The sequence below is a fragment of the Mauremys reevesii genome, linkage group 4 (genome assembly GCF_016161935.1).
Source record: "Mauremys reevesii isolate NIE-2019 linkage group 4, ASM1616193v1, whole genome shotgun sequence".
Classification (NCBI taxonomy): domain Eukaryota; kingdom Metazoa; phylum Chordata; order Testudines; family Geoemydidae; genus Mauremys; species Mauremys reevesii.
In genome coordinates, this window is record NC_052626.1 from 125,115,924 (window position 1) to 125,131,703 (window position 15,780).

General features: G+C 47.6%; 1 protein-coding gene across 3 annotated transcripts in view; it reads right to left on the minus strand.

Annotated features, from left to right (window-relative positions):
• Positions 1 to 684: 684 nt before the first annotated feature.
• The window catches only part of LOC120404739 (isopentenyl phosphate kinase-like), a 44,452-nt gene continuing 29,356 nt past the window's right edge, over positions 685 to 15,780 (minus strand). For 2 of the 3 annotated variants that reach the window (XM_039537693.1, XM_039537694.1), the window contains exons 2-6: positions 12,704 to 12,821; positions 9,783 to 9,842; positions 9,099 to 9,260; positions 8,324 to 8,408; positions 685 to 2,987 (exon numbers count right to left, since the gene is read on the minus strand). In XM_039537693.1, coding sequence (XP_039393627.1) covers positions 2,731 to 2,987; positions 8,324 to 8,408; positions 9,099 to 9,260; positions 9,783 to 9,842; positions 12,704 to 12,821 — 682 coding nt within the window. In that variant the 3' untranslated portion in view covers positions 685 to 2,730. The remainder of the gene's footprint in view (positions 2,988 to 8,323; positions 8,409 to 9,098; positions 9,261 to 9,782; positions 9,843 to 12,703; positions 12,822 to 15,780) is intronic. The other variant, XM_039537695.1, reaches the window with a different exon arrangement.

The window sequence follows — 15,780 nt, forward strand, 5'->3', positions numbered from 1 at the left end:
TAGCCTCCAAACACTCCTCCCTTCTGCCAGGGAGGGACTGCAGACTTCCCCAGCAGCTCCTTTCTGCTGCCAATTTCCTGCCTTTATAGTCCTCAGCTGGGCCTCTTCATTCAACCAGGATTGCTTAGCCACCCGATTCCTCTCCACTGTGGCTTGTTGGGTTAATTAGCCCCCTTCTCAGTCTGCCTTAACCCTCTCAGGGCAACCTTCTCTGTGAACACCCTATCACAGAAGGAAGCAGGCTTGTTGGAATGGAGCCACCTCCAGGTTCTAGATGGCAGCCACCTGCCTGCTGAACTGAAGAGCTGGAGGAGGCCGGGAGAAATCGCTAAGTGTTTCTGCAATAAAGCAGCAGCCCCAGATTCCCCTCTGCTGCCATCCTTCCCTCCGAGGGGGGGTGGTGAAATTTGGAGGTAAATACGTTGTTGTCCATCCCGGGTTGAAAGTTGGGGAATAACCCTACTCCTGCCCCGCCCCCGCAAAAATTACATCCATTACTGCAGCTCTCCCAATCCCCTTGTGTCTTCAGCTATTGCATCCTGCAATTACAGTTCTTGCTGCACTAGACCCAGGGCCGCAGCAGCTCTCGTGATAGCAATCCCCTTCTGTACCCTAGTGTCTCTTGTGGAAAGGTCGCCAATGAAGAATGCACTTTATAAACATTACACTTACTCGATGCAAGAACCAGCCACATGTATTATTATTCCTCCAGGTGATCACTGGCATGGAATTTTATTTGTAACAATATTTTGAGATATCTGACATATTTTTCTTCTGCCTGTATTTCGCCCTTGCAAAATCTTACCTGTCCAAATTTTGGGCACATCCTAATTTCAAATATATCCTATTAGTATGGGCCAGATTATACTCTCACAGACATTCAAACAAAATCAATAATAAAGAAACTACAATCCTTCGAATTACATTGTTATGGAAGAATTCTGAAAACATCATGGACACACCACGTAACCAATGAAAAAGTATTGGAGATGATTGAACTCAGCAAACGATCAGAGATCTCATGAAAAGAAAGATTCAATTTGCAGGGCACATTTTAAGAGGTTCAGAGGGTGATGTATGTTTACAGAAGAAGGTCATCTTGGATGGACGAGGTGGTATTATAGGTGTATAAAAGGGACTATTTACCCACAAAGAAATTAGCAGAGGATTGAATAGAACTGACTATCATAGCTGCAAACCTCCATTACCCATGTAAGAAGACGACCTAACTTTTTGGAGACTATTTAACTGCCAAATTTCATCGGAGTCTGAATTTGTTATCTAAAATTAATCTCAGCTCTAGTTATTATGGAAATGACACTCGCAGTTCCATAGCTGCTGTGAGCTGAGTTTGGCATGCAAAGCATGGATTCAATCATTGTTACATGGGAACAATACAGTGAAAAGTGGAAGATGGCAGTCATATTTTGAAAAAGGGCAGTTCTTTGGGAGTTTCTGATTTTTATGCACCAGCCTCTGTTGACCGAAAACTTTCTGTTATGAAAAAGTGTGGCCAAAAAAGACCATTAATCCTAAATATTTCTCCTCAAAAGTCAGTCTTTGCAAAGATCTATTCAACAGAAGGGGTAGGAGGAAGAGGGGAAGTATATGTGTGTGTGTGCAGAGAAATATGGGGTACAAGAGGCTGGGGAAATTTGGAGGGCAGGAGGCAGAGTCAATCCGAGGTATACACTCTACCTTCTTTGCTCTGCTGTGGTAATGCAAAGCACCTATTTAGCGAGCCAGTAAATTCTGGCTGCTCTGTGCTGCTCCAGAGTGGCATAAAGCAGTCAGCGCGCACCAGTGAACATGACCTTAAAAGTTGCACAATTGGAAGATAACTTAAGGATGATTCTTCTTCTCTTTAGTAAGGGCCAGGTTTTCAGAAGCGGTCAGCACCCAACGTGTTCGGCTCTTTTGAAAAACCGGCCCCAATATTGGGCGCTGAGTTGTTTTGAAAAGTCTCACCTTAATCTCTCTGCATCTCAGGTTCCCCTCTGTAAAGCTGGGTTAATACTGAACTGCTTCACATGGAAATTCCAAGGGGTACGTTAATATCTGTGCAGCACTCACACACTCGCGTATTGGGGGCCATACAAGCATCTAGACAGAAACAGAACGGTGAGCAGCTAGACTACTTAATTACGTGCCCAAATATGAACATAAGTGCTTAACTTTAAGCAGCCCCAAGTCTGACATTTTGGCATTGACGCTTCATATAGAAGTGTTTCTAGGGCAGCTTTCAGCAGCAGAATGGAATTTCAGACACCATGGTCTAGAATGAATCAGATAACCTCCGAATTCACATCAAAGTCCCCTCTATATCATACTAAACTACTTAGCACTTGCACAGCACTTCACAGCCCCAAATTGCTGTGCTAATATTAATTTATTAATCCTCAGCTGAAAAGCCTGAGCCTATTTCCCAGCTGGCTGCCTGGCTGTTTGCTACATGGCTTTATGTGCCTCTTTAAGTGAAGACATACGTAAGAAACATTAGCAGAGGGTTATCCACCATTCAGGTCAGAGCTGGGCTGGAGAAGAGATGCATTAAAATGCAGACTAGGATCTGTGTATTGCCAGTGAATGATGAAGGAGTCCTCTGCCACCAGATGGTTTATCTGGAGTCACCGATGACATGGATAAATCATGGAGTGGATACTGGGGCCCAACTGGAACAAGTTGATGGCAAATCCCCCTGTCCGACAGGCTACTACAGAGACAGCTTCTTCAGGCTGTTGCAAGGGAGAGTCTTGTGCCCTCGCCCACTCCCAGCTCCCCAGTTAAACATGCTCTTTCGGCGGCTTCGCTGTCCAGTTCGCAGATCAGCACTGGAATGGCTCCATGACTCTGGATGACTATGTTAACCGCAGCCCGTAACTTCAGGGAGACTCCTCCGGTGGTATCGTGTGGCAGGGCAGATGTGAGCACAGGGGGGTCCATGCGTCCATCAGGGCTGACAGAAATGGAATCCACCAGCCTGGCACCTGTTTGGGAAAAGAGATAGGGCACGTATGTCAAAACTGACATAAAAATGCTGAAAGATGAGACAATTCTGTAGCACCAGCATTATGGAAGCCCATCCCAGATAGCACATGGCACATTCCAGTTCTACTGATCAAGAAGGGGAAATAGGAACAAGATACACTTCAACAACAGTTTGTTTCTGAACCTTATCACCCTGGGCCCATTTGCAAAAGGACCTGGGCTTGGTGCCCAATAGCACTACAAATGCCAGCCTGCACTGTGCTCTGGGCACACGACTGGTTACAGAATAGGTACAGCTGGAGCATATACAGACAAATCAATAGATTGCCGGCAGGGTTATGGTTTGACTTGTGCCCCGTGCAGAACTGACCTAACCCCACTGGGGAGTTCTTCCCTTCACCAAGATCCAGCCAATCCAATCCATCTCAATTCAGATTCACCAGATATGTAAGACTAGGCTTCTAGGTCTTCAACACTGCACTGGTCAACTGAAGTCTATCTGTGGGTTTATACCTTGCCTATAGTATATGAGAATCCTCACAATATGGAAGAAGGTTGGGACTGCCTCACCATCTGATAAGGCTAAATTCTATAGAGGAAAACAAAATTTTCCATTCGGCACTTCTCCAAATGTCTTGGATAGGAACTGCAGACAAGGCCAGATCTTCCCTTAGCGTTAACTGGAGCAGCTCCATTGAAATCACTGGGATTATGTTGATTTAAACCATCAAAGGTGACAGATCACAAAGGGATACAGTAGACACATTTACAGTAGAGTATAGCCATAGATAGCCAGTAAGGAGACAATACAGAGGGGTCTCAGCAAAACACTAAGCAACCAGCGCTGCAACTCTTGCAGCGCTGGCTAAAAACCCATCCCGGCAGGGCAGCGCTGGTGATCCAGCGCTGCTCAGCAGGTGTGGACACTCACCAGCGCTTTAATTGTCCTCCAGGGAATAAGGAGTTATCCCAGAATTCCTGTTCAGCCACTCTGCACATCAGTTTGCACTCTACTGATCTTGCCTCAGGTGACCCGCCTTTAAATGCCCCGGAAATTTAAAAATCTCCTTCCTGTTTGCTGCAGCCAGGTGTGGAGTGCAATCAGTTAATCAGTTACAGGTGACCATGCCCACGCGCGCAAAACGAGCCCCAGCATGGAGCACTGGTGAATTGCAGGACCTCATCAGTGTTTGGGGTGAGGAATCTGTTCAATATCTTTGAGCAGATATCAAGGGCCATGCTGGATAGGGGCCATGATCGACGCACTACAATGCAGGGTGAAAGTTAAAGAGAATCCCAGGATAACGATGGACACTTCTGAGCAGGCTGGGGACAGGAGGAGGAGGCGGAGGAGGCGGCGGGGGAGAGAACCGCGAGTGAAGCTCCTGGGATGGGGAAGACACCGCAGAGTCCCTGGAGGCATGCAGCCAGGAGCTCTTCTCAAGCCAGGAGGAAGTACCAATCGCAGCAGCCAGCAGTTGCAGAAGGACAAGCAGAGATTTTCTGGGTGAAAATGTTTCTGGAGAGGAAGGGGGTTATGGCTGCATGCATGCCAGCCTCTAGATGTAATCTGCTTCAGTTATCTCAGCAAAAGCTTCATCCAGAGCGTGGCAATATGCCTGCGCAGGTTTATAGGCAGAGCCACTGTGTCCCTTGTCCCAGCGCCACTCTGCTGCCAGTGGTGGGGACCATTTCTGAACACAGGCACGAAACATCTTCCAGGATTAAGTCCTGTGAAAAATGTTGGGAGACTCTTTAGTGAAGAGATAGGAGATAAGATCACCCTGCATCTGCATCTTCACTCAACCTCTAGCACTCCAGATTACCCAAGCAACCAGCTCCCTCTATCACTCAAGCACTGCACTCAAGCACCCTCACTCACCATTTCGTGGCTTCTGTTGTGTTATGCGTGTGGGGAAAAGAATGCTAAAGTGAGAACTCCTCAGTGTAACAATTCATGTCTGGAGATAGTGGATACAATGCTGCCGTGTTAAATGTTGTCATTTCTGTGTTTCTACAGTGACCTTGACTACTGGACTGCCCAGATGTTCAACATCACAGAGGCTTCAAAATTTGAGAAAAGAGCAAAGAGGACATGCTGAAAACTGTTCTTCATCACTCTGCTCGAGAGAGTAAAGACTTGAAGGAGTGGAGAGAGAAAGAAAGCAAGATCCGCCAGAGGAGAAAGCAGGCCAGCAGAAATGCAGTGGCCAAGAGGAAAGCACAGAGCGGCTGCTAAGCATCCTGTGCCTTGTGCCCCAATGTCAGCTCAAACCACCTTTCCCCAGCATCCAGGTTCTTACCACCACCAGCTGCCTCCAACACCTCACCAACCAGCCCTGATACCTACCACCCTTACCCTCTGCATTCAACCCCATCACCATGCAGTATATGCACCCTGAAGTGCAGGATTCATTAAACAGCAATCCAGACAGGACATATGCAAACTTGTGACTGTACAGTTCACCAACCCACACCCCTGCCCTCTTGTGTTCATGAAATGTTGTGTGTCTGTCTGTCTGTCAGGAAGTTTTTTCTTTTCAATAAAACAATTCTTGGCTTTGAAAACAGTCTTTATTATAGCAGATAGTGAAAGATACAGTAAAGAAAGAGGCACTGCAAATCATATTATTATTATGGATAATAGAATAACAGTGTAAGCAGTGCATTCACTCCCATGCAAGGCAGCAACATTACTGTTGGCTTTCAGCCTCAAATTCTTCCTCAAGGCATCCCTAATCCTTGTAGCCCTGTGCTGGGCCTCTATTAGCCCTGCTCTCTGGCTGTGCATATTCAGCCTCCAGGACTTGAACCTCGGTGGTCCATGCCTCACTGAATGTTTCACCCTTCCCTTCACAAATATTATGGAGGGTACAGCAAGCATATAAAACCGGGGATGCTGCTCCCCCAAGTCTAGCTTCCCATACAAACATCTCACAGTCATTCTGCACCGGCTCAGCCTGTAGTTGAACACATCCCCTACTGTGATCTTCCTGTCTGGGAAAATGCCTGCATCTTCCTGAACAGGCCACTGTTAGGCCAGCCTGTGTAAATGTGATCCACAAGTGCCTGTCCACAGTTAGGGAAACCCATTTGTGCAAAGCCATCCACAATGTCCTGCACGCTCCCCAGAGTCACGGTCTTTCTTAGCAGGATAGATTGCAATAGCCACCCGCTTTTCCACCATCAGGGCAGCTCTCAATCTTGTGTCCTCAGCACACAGTCCCATGAAAGTGGCTTTGTTCTGCAGCCACTGCTCGTCATCCCAGACTTCCATGACGATGTGATCCCACTCACTGTCACTTTGGAGCTGAAGGAATAGCTCGACTGCCAAATGTGTTGTGCTGGCGACACTCATCAGCACAGTCCTCAGCAGCTCGGGCTCCATTTGCCACAGAAATCGCGATTCACACAGAAAGTAAAACAGAAAGACACTCACAATGGCGCCAAACGCTGCCGGAAAGAGTGAATGCTGGATGGAAGGATGCCACCACGGGCGTTGGCACACAGGAAGCGGAATGACCTGCATGACCAGCGCTGTAACTCCCAGCGCTGCAAATTGTAAGTGTAGCCAAGCCCTAAGACTGTCTTAGAAAGCAGAAGCATTGGCAATCCAGGGTTGTAAATTAGAGGAATAGATTTGAAGGAACATCCCAGCTACTTAACCCTGAAAGCCCGAAGGGCGAGGTTATACAACTCCCTTTACTTTGCAATCCTTCCGACACCTCCCTTTCTTATAACCAACTGCAGTGTGTGCACGCCCAGGTATCCCTTTCCTTTCTGTAAGCCCCAGTCAAGATTATTTTTCTATCAGACGCACATGCAAGAATATGGGGAACCTACCAGATGCTAGGGATGGGCCTAGCACTAGAAACTTCAGAGCTCATACCACTCACATGTACACACATATTAAAGATGGGCCATTTGAAACCCTGGATCCAAAACACCACTATGGAATCCGATCCTGGTTCAGCATCCAAGTTGTGCAATGGGCCAAACTAAATGCTCAGATTCTCAAATCCCCCATCCTCTAGGTGTTCACAAAAGCAACTGCAATTTTGCAACTTGACCTCATCTCTATCTAAAATATCAATTCATGCATCATACACTGAATTATGTATGATAGTTATTAATAGATGAATATAAATACACCTCTACCTCGATATAGCACGACCCGATATAACACAAATTTGAATATAACGTGGTAAAGCCGTGCTCCAGCGGGGGTGGGGGCTGCGCACTCCGATGGATCAAAGCAAGTTTGATATAACACGGTTTCACCTATAACGCGGTAAGATTTTTTGGCTCCCGGGGACAGCGTTATATCGAGGTAGAGTCATATATGGAGATATACCTATCTCATAGAACTGGAAAGGACCTTGAAAGTCCAGTCCCCTGCCTTCACTAGCAGGACCAAGTACTGTCCCTTACTGTTTGTTGTTGTTGCCCCAGATCCCTAAATGGCCCCCTCAAGGATTGATCTCAAAACCCTGGGTTTAGCAAGCCAGTGCTCAAACCACTGAGCCATCCCTCCCTCCATAAGGAACCACTGTTTGCACATCATTTTTATCAGGTGTCATCTGGCTATGTCCAGCGTGGTCCATGGCTGGGGCTCCTAGGTGCTATGGTAATACAAATAAATAATAAATAATAATAATAATATACCTCAGGCCTAATTCTTTTTTGCTTTGCACTTATGTGTCATTAACATTTATGCAACATAGGTGGTAGCATTTCACATCCTCTTTGCACAGGTGCAAATGGCTACACATTGGACCAGTTGGTTCAATAAAAGATCTCACCTCACCCTCCTTATCTCTTTAATATCCTGGGATCAACATGGCTACAACCGCACTGCAAACACCGTTTAGAGGCAGTTACAGTTGAGGCTGTTTTTGTGAGACTGCACAATGCACATTAATCCATGTGCTTCAGTTCTGCTGCTACTTCTGTCCTTGACTCTCACACCACTTTGCTGCTGCCCCTCAATCTAGACCTGCAGCGCTCCGACATTCCAGTCCTGGGCCCCTAAACAGCTCTCCTGATATCCCTCAAATCCGATCTGCAGGCCCCACACCATCCCAATCCTTGCATTCATTTGGGTAGACACTAGCAATCCTGCCATATTCGTGTGATAAGCTCTAAATTATCCTGTAGAGATTGCGCTGTGACTACAAAACCCATGTGATTTGTGAGCCACACCAGGATAAAATACAGATGTGAATAGCTAGCATGTTAACCTACTGAACCCAACAAAAAAGCACAGAACATGAACAGATATTGGGGGAAGGACAGGAATAGACTCCACTTTTTCTTCTCAAGCCTTACACCATACCTGGAGTATCAGGTGGACGGTCATAGATTCCACTGACATCAGTCAAGAAAACCACTCGCTGGGGGGAGAATTCCCTGGACAGAACCTGCAAAATGAAAAACTGCAACAGAGGATCTAAAGTAACAGGTTCCCTGGAATCTCAGTAACAGTTCCAAAGCCAGGCTCTTGTGGGTGTTCTTCCCATTGCTTCCTCTTCCATGTATATATACAGGCACATAACTCAAAATCCTCTCCCCAGCTTCTGGCCTCCTTCCTATGTCCCTATTGCACAGTAAGGGATCAAGGCTGAATCCTGCCCCTGAACATGTGGGTGGGCAGAATGGACCCAACTGTGGTCACAACTGGGTTAGGTCACAAGTGCCTTCAGTCCTAGTCCCAATTGTAAATTTCAGAATAAGCCCATATTGGAGCTTTTGTGTTGGTTGGGCCTGTTCCCAATACACAAGCAGGGAAGCCATTAAAGGTCAAGTTGGGGGTCCAGTCACCTGTACACAGTCCACAGTCAGAGTGCATGAATAAGACGACATTCCCAGGAGATTCCCATATGGACTCTCAGGAGATCAGCTCTTTCAGAGATTCTCTGCACCGGTCAGAGGCCTGTCTATGATCATTCTAAGCTGAGAGCAGAGGAGGAAGGGATGGTATCACCAGCATTCAGCCCTACTGGTAGAGAGGGCACCCTTCAAAGACAAAGCCCAACCGTAACTATCCGTGGATGACAGTGAGAGATTCCACCACTTCCACTCCCACACCTGGGGAAGGCCGGACGTCTTACCTCGATGATAGCATCCCCAGATAAGATACAGCAGTGCTGTTCAGAGTCCAGAGCACAGTCCCCATGTACGACTGGGATGTAGCCAGCATCCAAGGCGTCCCTTATGGCAGAAATGCCAGCCTGGCTGACTTTCTTGCCTGCTGTCTTCCAGGCTCCAAAGGGCTGCAAGACAGGCACCATATTGGCCAATGGCTTATGTTGATCCCTGTCATGATCTGACAGCATCCCCAAGCTGTGTGCTTCTCCCCTCCCCCTAGTCAGAAACCTTGCAGGCATTCAACATGCAGAATCCACAGCTTCATTCTTAGGCCATGTTACACCTGTTAACCTCTAGATTCTCTGTGTTGTGTCTGATTACTAGGTGGCCAGACACCACAGAAGAATTAACCAGTTCTCAGAGTCTTCTATCCCGTGGCCAGACTCACAGTCTAAGTATGTCCTTCATGCTGCCCCTCCTGGGATTCAAATCAGGATCCTTACAGTTCACAGCCAGCAGCTCTACCTGCTGAGCCAAAAGGGACCCCTTCCACTAGCTGAGCCGGTAGGATGTATAAAGAGTTGGAAGTTGTTCTTTGCCTCTCTCATATCTACTGCTCCCACTGCACCAGGTATTGCACTAGTCCCTTTCCGCAGAGGGAGTGAGCCTCTAGAGAGCAGAGAAGGCAAATACGGGATACCCCTTACCGCAATGCCCACTGCGGGGACGCCGCACTTCACCAGCTGCTCCGTCACCAGGTGGTTCAGCTGTGGGACCAAACAAGCATCATTCCCATCAGAACAGCTTTTCTGTCTATGTGCCACCCCACACCACCTGCAGCATCGGTTCAATAACCCAGGGAGGGACGTGAGCCAAAGCAGCCCCCTGCATTTCTTAGAGCTATCGCACCAGGGCGGTAAGAGTCCAAACGGCAACATGTGGAGTCACCATATCTCCAGCCACCTCACCTTACTTACCAGAGGTACACTGCTGGTTCTAAGCTGCTCCTATTGCTATGCACCCAGATGACCGGGCTGCTGGTTGAGTGCATTGGCTCCCTTTCCATTAGTTCTTCCGTGGAGGATTTGTGGTTTGAAGCACAAATGGACTAGTCTGTAAAATGGTTGTGGTGCCTTGATTAGTTTTGCACTAGTTTCTAGGGAGACTTTCCGGGTTAAATTTTACACAGAGCCAGATTTTCAAAACTGGTCAGCACCCAAGGCGCTGGGCTCTTTGGGCAAACGGGCCTATACAGACTCCGATCTTGTGTTTATCATAGGCAGTGTACAGTGGGTAGAGAAGGGAATTGGGAGCCAGGACTCCTGCATTCTGTTCCCAATTCTGCCACTCTCTTGCTGTGAGACCTTCAGTGCCTTGGTTTCCCCATATATAAAATAGGGATAATAATACTGCGCTACTTCACAATGCAGGAGAGTGGCTGGAAGGCTGAATTAGTGAATGTTTGTAAAGTGCTTTTAGGTCCTTACTAGAAACTGGACCATGATCTAAAGTTCTGAAAAGTTCAGGTGTGCTTGGATCTTGGAATTTTGGCTCAGGCCCGATTATCGCTACTGAAATAGAGGCAGGTCCTGCTCCTGGCTACGCACTGGAGGGACAAGGAGGTTTCACTGCTGTCCCAAGTGATGCAATGAATCCCAGCAGGGAGGGGCAACAAGAATGGCAGTTCAGTCCCCAGTCCACTAGACCATGCTACCTCCCTCTCTTTTCTTGCATATCCTCTCCTACCTTCTCTTTTTCCTTCACGTTCCCTTTCTTCTGATATTCCACTGGTAAATGTAGTTTTTCTCCGTGTGTGTTATTACAGAAGTGACACTACGTGATTTACTATGGTTTAATCTTTACTTTCTTTGCCTGGAAATGCTGCACAGTGGACTCACCCGTTTTGCACCTTGCGAGTCATGTGCGGCTGTGCAAAGTGGGTATAAAATGCTAGCAAATCCGAATTCTTCACTCACTCCAGTGGAAACGTTTTACAGCTCCTTTGCACAGGAGCAAATCACTGCACAAGGTGCAAATCCATGGAGAAGCAGACCCAGTAGGTGGCTCCCTTCATGCTGAGTCAGGACTGAACCAGAATCCTTATACTGGAGCTGTAAGCTGCTAGGGGTGCCTCCTTCACACAAGGCTTAAATCTGAGAGGTCCTGACCATTTGTAGCCAGAGATTCCAACCATGGTACTCTTTACATAGATAGGGGTGCTAACCGTCTGCAGGGCATGTATTACGTCTGACCTTCTTGAATATCCACTTGCAATTTCCAATATTAACTTTTCCTATCCTAGATTTTAGTGTAGGGTAGGAAGATGGGGAACAGCTGTATTTCACCCTAGAGGTAGGTGGCTGTATTTCACCCTAGAGGTAGGATGAACTCATTCCCTGTGTTCAATTCATTAAGTTCTGCAAATGCTTTGGGATACTTCAGGAAAAAGCAGCTATATAAAGGTATTATTATTAAATTATATTATTTACATAATACATATGCAAGCTTAAGAATTGCAAATAGCTGAAAACCAGTCCCTCCTCTATTTACCTGCCAAGACCTGACAGTTCTGCATTTCTCTGTGATCATTCACACCTAAAACAGTGGAAGGCTATAGTTCTTCCAGGTGGCCCAGCTGCAAGGCCCCATGGGAAAGGCCTTAGCAGGTACATATGCATTTTCTTGTCTTACAATCTCAAGCATTTGTTTATTTTGTTGTCCTCGAGACTGTATCATTTATTCATAGGGAACTTCAGTGCAGACAGAAAAGATTCAGTTGAACAGAGCGGATACAAACTTTACACAGGCCCCATGATGGTCTAGGAAGCTGGAAAATTGGCTTCCCCAGGTCCCTCGGGATCCCGTGTGTGAGAGAGATTCCTGGGTTATTCTCACCCTCTGCTCCCCTTCTGATCCATAGGACTGGGATTAAGGGTGTGTGACCAGCGCACCCCCTACACCTTGGCAGTCCCTGACTGCTGCAACAGCCCCTCATAGCTGTGGGCAGCTAAGTGTAACTTAGGTCTACTCTAAGGCTTCTCTACGTTATACTGAGACACTAGTCTGACCACTAGGATGGTCCAAGACTGGGGGAATGAACAGGCTGTTTAAAACAATTGTTGTGCCCCCCTTTCTTGAGGTGTGGAAAGTGAAAGCCCAGGATCTGGCCCTTTGACACAGAAACTGTTCATGGGAAGAACTGGTGACAAGAAATCTCTTAATCGGGGAGGGAGGGAAGTTTCAAATTGTCAAAATATATATTTTTAAATATATATATATAATGCTCCCGTTTGACATTTGCAAAGTGAAAATTTCTTTTTATGGGTCAAAACAACTTTTTGTTTCAAAGTTTTAGTTAACTGATAGTAAACAAAGACACTGATTTTTTTTTTAAATGTCAAATGGGACACAAAACGTTTGGCCTGACCCAAACCAAATCACTGCTTGGTGAAAAGTTTTGAGATTTCGACTTTTTGTTCCAGTTCAGGACTGGAAAAAATTTCGGAACTCTCAAAAACACTTGTGCATGGGAAACACCTTTTCTGTCCAGCTCTACTCATGATGCTCCAGCCCCGGGGTAAGGGATGCCGGTTACCCGCTATTAAGGGAGGCATGGGGTGCTGCGTACCTTCGTAACGGAGAGCCTGGTCAGACACAGCCCTCGTCGCAGGGCCTCGCTCCCGGCCGAGCCCGCTGGCGATCCTGAGGCCACGCCATTTGCCTTCGCTTGGAAATGCCCAAAGGAGCTGGAATCGGGAAGCAATTGGTTATTAAAGTGAAGCCAATTCAACCTGGGCTCGCCGTTCCCTGTGGCTTCAGGGGGTCACAGGCTTTTAGTCCCACGCCCTCCTCGGAGAGGTGCTAAGATGAGGGGAAGATGCCAAGTGAATTTAAATTTCCATCCCTCACAGGCTCCCCTATTGCCTCAGCAGGAAACCTGCCTCACTCCCAGCTCCTGCTCTCTTCCCAGAGCCCTGCCCACTTCCCTACATTCCTCTGTCGCCCTTAATGAGCGCCAAAGGAGGCCTTCCCCTTACCCACATCCCTAGGTCTGGGTCTCCTCCCTAGTCCAGCTGGCCATGGTCTCTGTGCTTCCTTGTCAAGCCAATCTGTCCCTGCCTTCCCCAAACATGCCTCCTGCCCCAGCTGGTTGCTGGCTTGAGAGAGTGGACAGGACACAGCAATGGCAGGAGGCAATGGGGCAGCAGGAAGATAAACCACATGATTTCGGAGCCAATGTCGCAGGCCTCAGAATGGAGATTAATGCAAGAGGTGGAACTGGTGTCTCCTCAGGAAGAATTTCAGGGCCCAGATGTTTGATTTCACATCCTTTACTGCCTCTTAAGCCTCAAGATTTCAGTTCCTACCATGCCACTGTGACAAAGCCTACAGCAAAAATCCCAAGGGGTTGTTAATATAAAACACTGACTATCTGAGTCTGGGTGTTCTCTGGGTGTTGCAGTGCCTCCGATGATGCTAGCGTACCCAGAGGACAGACACAGAGGGCAGCATGTGAGGCAAAGCAGTCTGGGGTGTCCTGTCACAGACAGCCGGGAGGCAGAAAGACTGGCCAAGTCTGTTACAAAGACACACTTATAGGGTCAGCAAAGCACTGTGCTACACACCCACAATAGGATGACAACCATGGCTCCACCTAACCTGTTGGCAAGAGCAACACCTGGACAGCTGCCACGATTATTAACTAAATACTAACCACATCTGTGGGGATACAAATCAGGCCAATGACTGATTACAAATCTGCCTAAATATTATAGTGCAGCTTGCGCCTGAAAATCCAGTATCCCCCACACACCAGGTTCCCAGGGTTTTAAAATTACTTGGACCTATTACCTCTCACAGACCTTTACCCAGCACAGGTTTCTACCTAACAAAGAGCTAGGAAAGGTGGCTGCTAAGGTGGAGCCCCTTGACTGACAGACCTCCATGCGACTGTCTCTGATCATCTCCATGGACACACCTTATTACCACATGACCCATTTCCACCTGGACCAAACCTTTAGATGTCACAGGCATCAGACACAAGCTCCCTTTGGTTACAGTCAGGCAGACAGACAGGCTGTTGCAGGACAAAGGGCTGGAGGGAACACGATGGGCCAACTGATAGATGCTGTAGATGGATGCAGTAGAGGGATAGAAGGGTGGATGCGTGATTGGATGGATCCATGGAAGGATGAGCAAGCGAGATGGGATGGTGAGATAAATACTCTGGGTAGAAACGATGATGTGATCTACAGGGGAACAGGGGCCCTGGAGGGGCTTGTTCTGGCAGGGGTGGAGGCCACAGGTGGCTGCTGTGGTGGGGCCGGGAGGGAGGGAGAGAGGTAGGTAGGTGGGGGGGTGTGGGTGTGGGTGTGGGTGTGGGTGTGGAACTTGCAGTATAAATCCAGCAGTGAGTGACTGAAACAGAGCAGGGTGAGACTAGCCTGGTTTTCAATTCTGTAACTTCGAGGCAAAGATGATGGCCAGCAAATTGTTTTCCATCTGGGCATTAATGAAGCCCAGCAGGCTCCTGTCAATCTCTTTTACTGGCATATCAGGTGTCCCCAGACGGTCTGGGGCCATCTCTAACTCGTTGACATTCATGACAGAGAACGGCGAATCCCTCTTCCCCGTTGGCCAGTCATGTGTCGTTTTCAGGCATGTCTTGTTTTGTGCTCCATATCCTTTCGCTTCTCTCCTTTCACCCCCAACAGCTGTTTCTGTTTTGAAAGGAACTTAACCAATTTGTGTTCCAAAGGCGTCCTTCTCCTGGAGATACCTGCTCTGTGGAGCAAATCAGGCAGTGTTACAGTGGAGGCAGCCAGTCATGTTTATCAGCTGTGGGCCTGTCCTGAATCCAGCAACTCCCCCAGGAGCTTGGGCACTGACCTTTGCTCCCACAGGGCCTGTAGGTAAATAGGCCCAATGGTCTGTGATGGGATGTTGGATGGGGTGGGATCTGAGTTACTACAGAGAATTCTGGCTGGTGAGTCTTGCCCACATGCTCAGGGTTTAACTGATTGCCATATTTGGGGTCAGGAAGGAATTTTCCTCCAGGGAAGACTGACAGAGGCCCTGGAGGTTTTTCGCCTTCCTCTGCAGCATGGGGCATGGGTCACTTGCTGGAGGATTCTCTGCACCTTGAGGTCTTTAAACCATGATTTGAGGACTTCAATAACTCAGATATAGGTTAGGGGTTTGTTACAGGAGTGGGTGGGTGAGATTCTGTGGCCTGTGTTGTGCAGGAGGTCAGACTAGATGACCATAATGGTCTCTTCTGACCTTAAGTCTATGAATCTATGAATCATGGAAACAGCTTTGGGCACTGTCATTGGGAGGAAGATCTTTACATCATTAAAGAGAGACCACTCCTGGATGTTCTCATTAGCAGTGGGCTGGCAAGGAATTTCAATCCAGGCTCAAACTGGTGGCAGCAGCAAAGTGGGATCATTTAGGGAATATTAATAATATCTATTGCGTATATAGCGCTTTTTTATCAGTAGATCTCCAAGCACTTCACGTCTTGAATGTATTTATCCTCACAATGTGTTGATCCCCATTGTGCAGGTGTCAGAGGGGTAGCCGTGTTAGTCTGGATCTGTAAAAGCAACAAAGAATCCTGTGGCACCTTATAGACTAACAGACGTTCTGCAGCATGAGCTTTCGTGGGTGAATACCCACTTCTTCAGATGCAAGTGGTGGAAA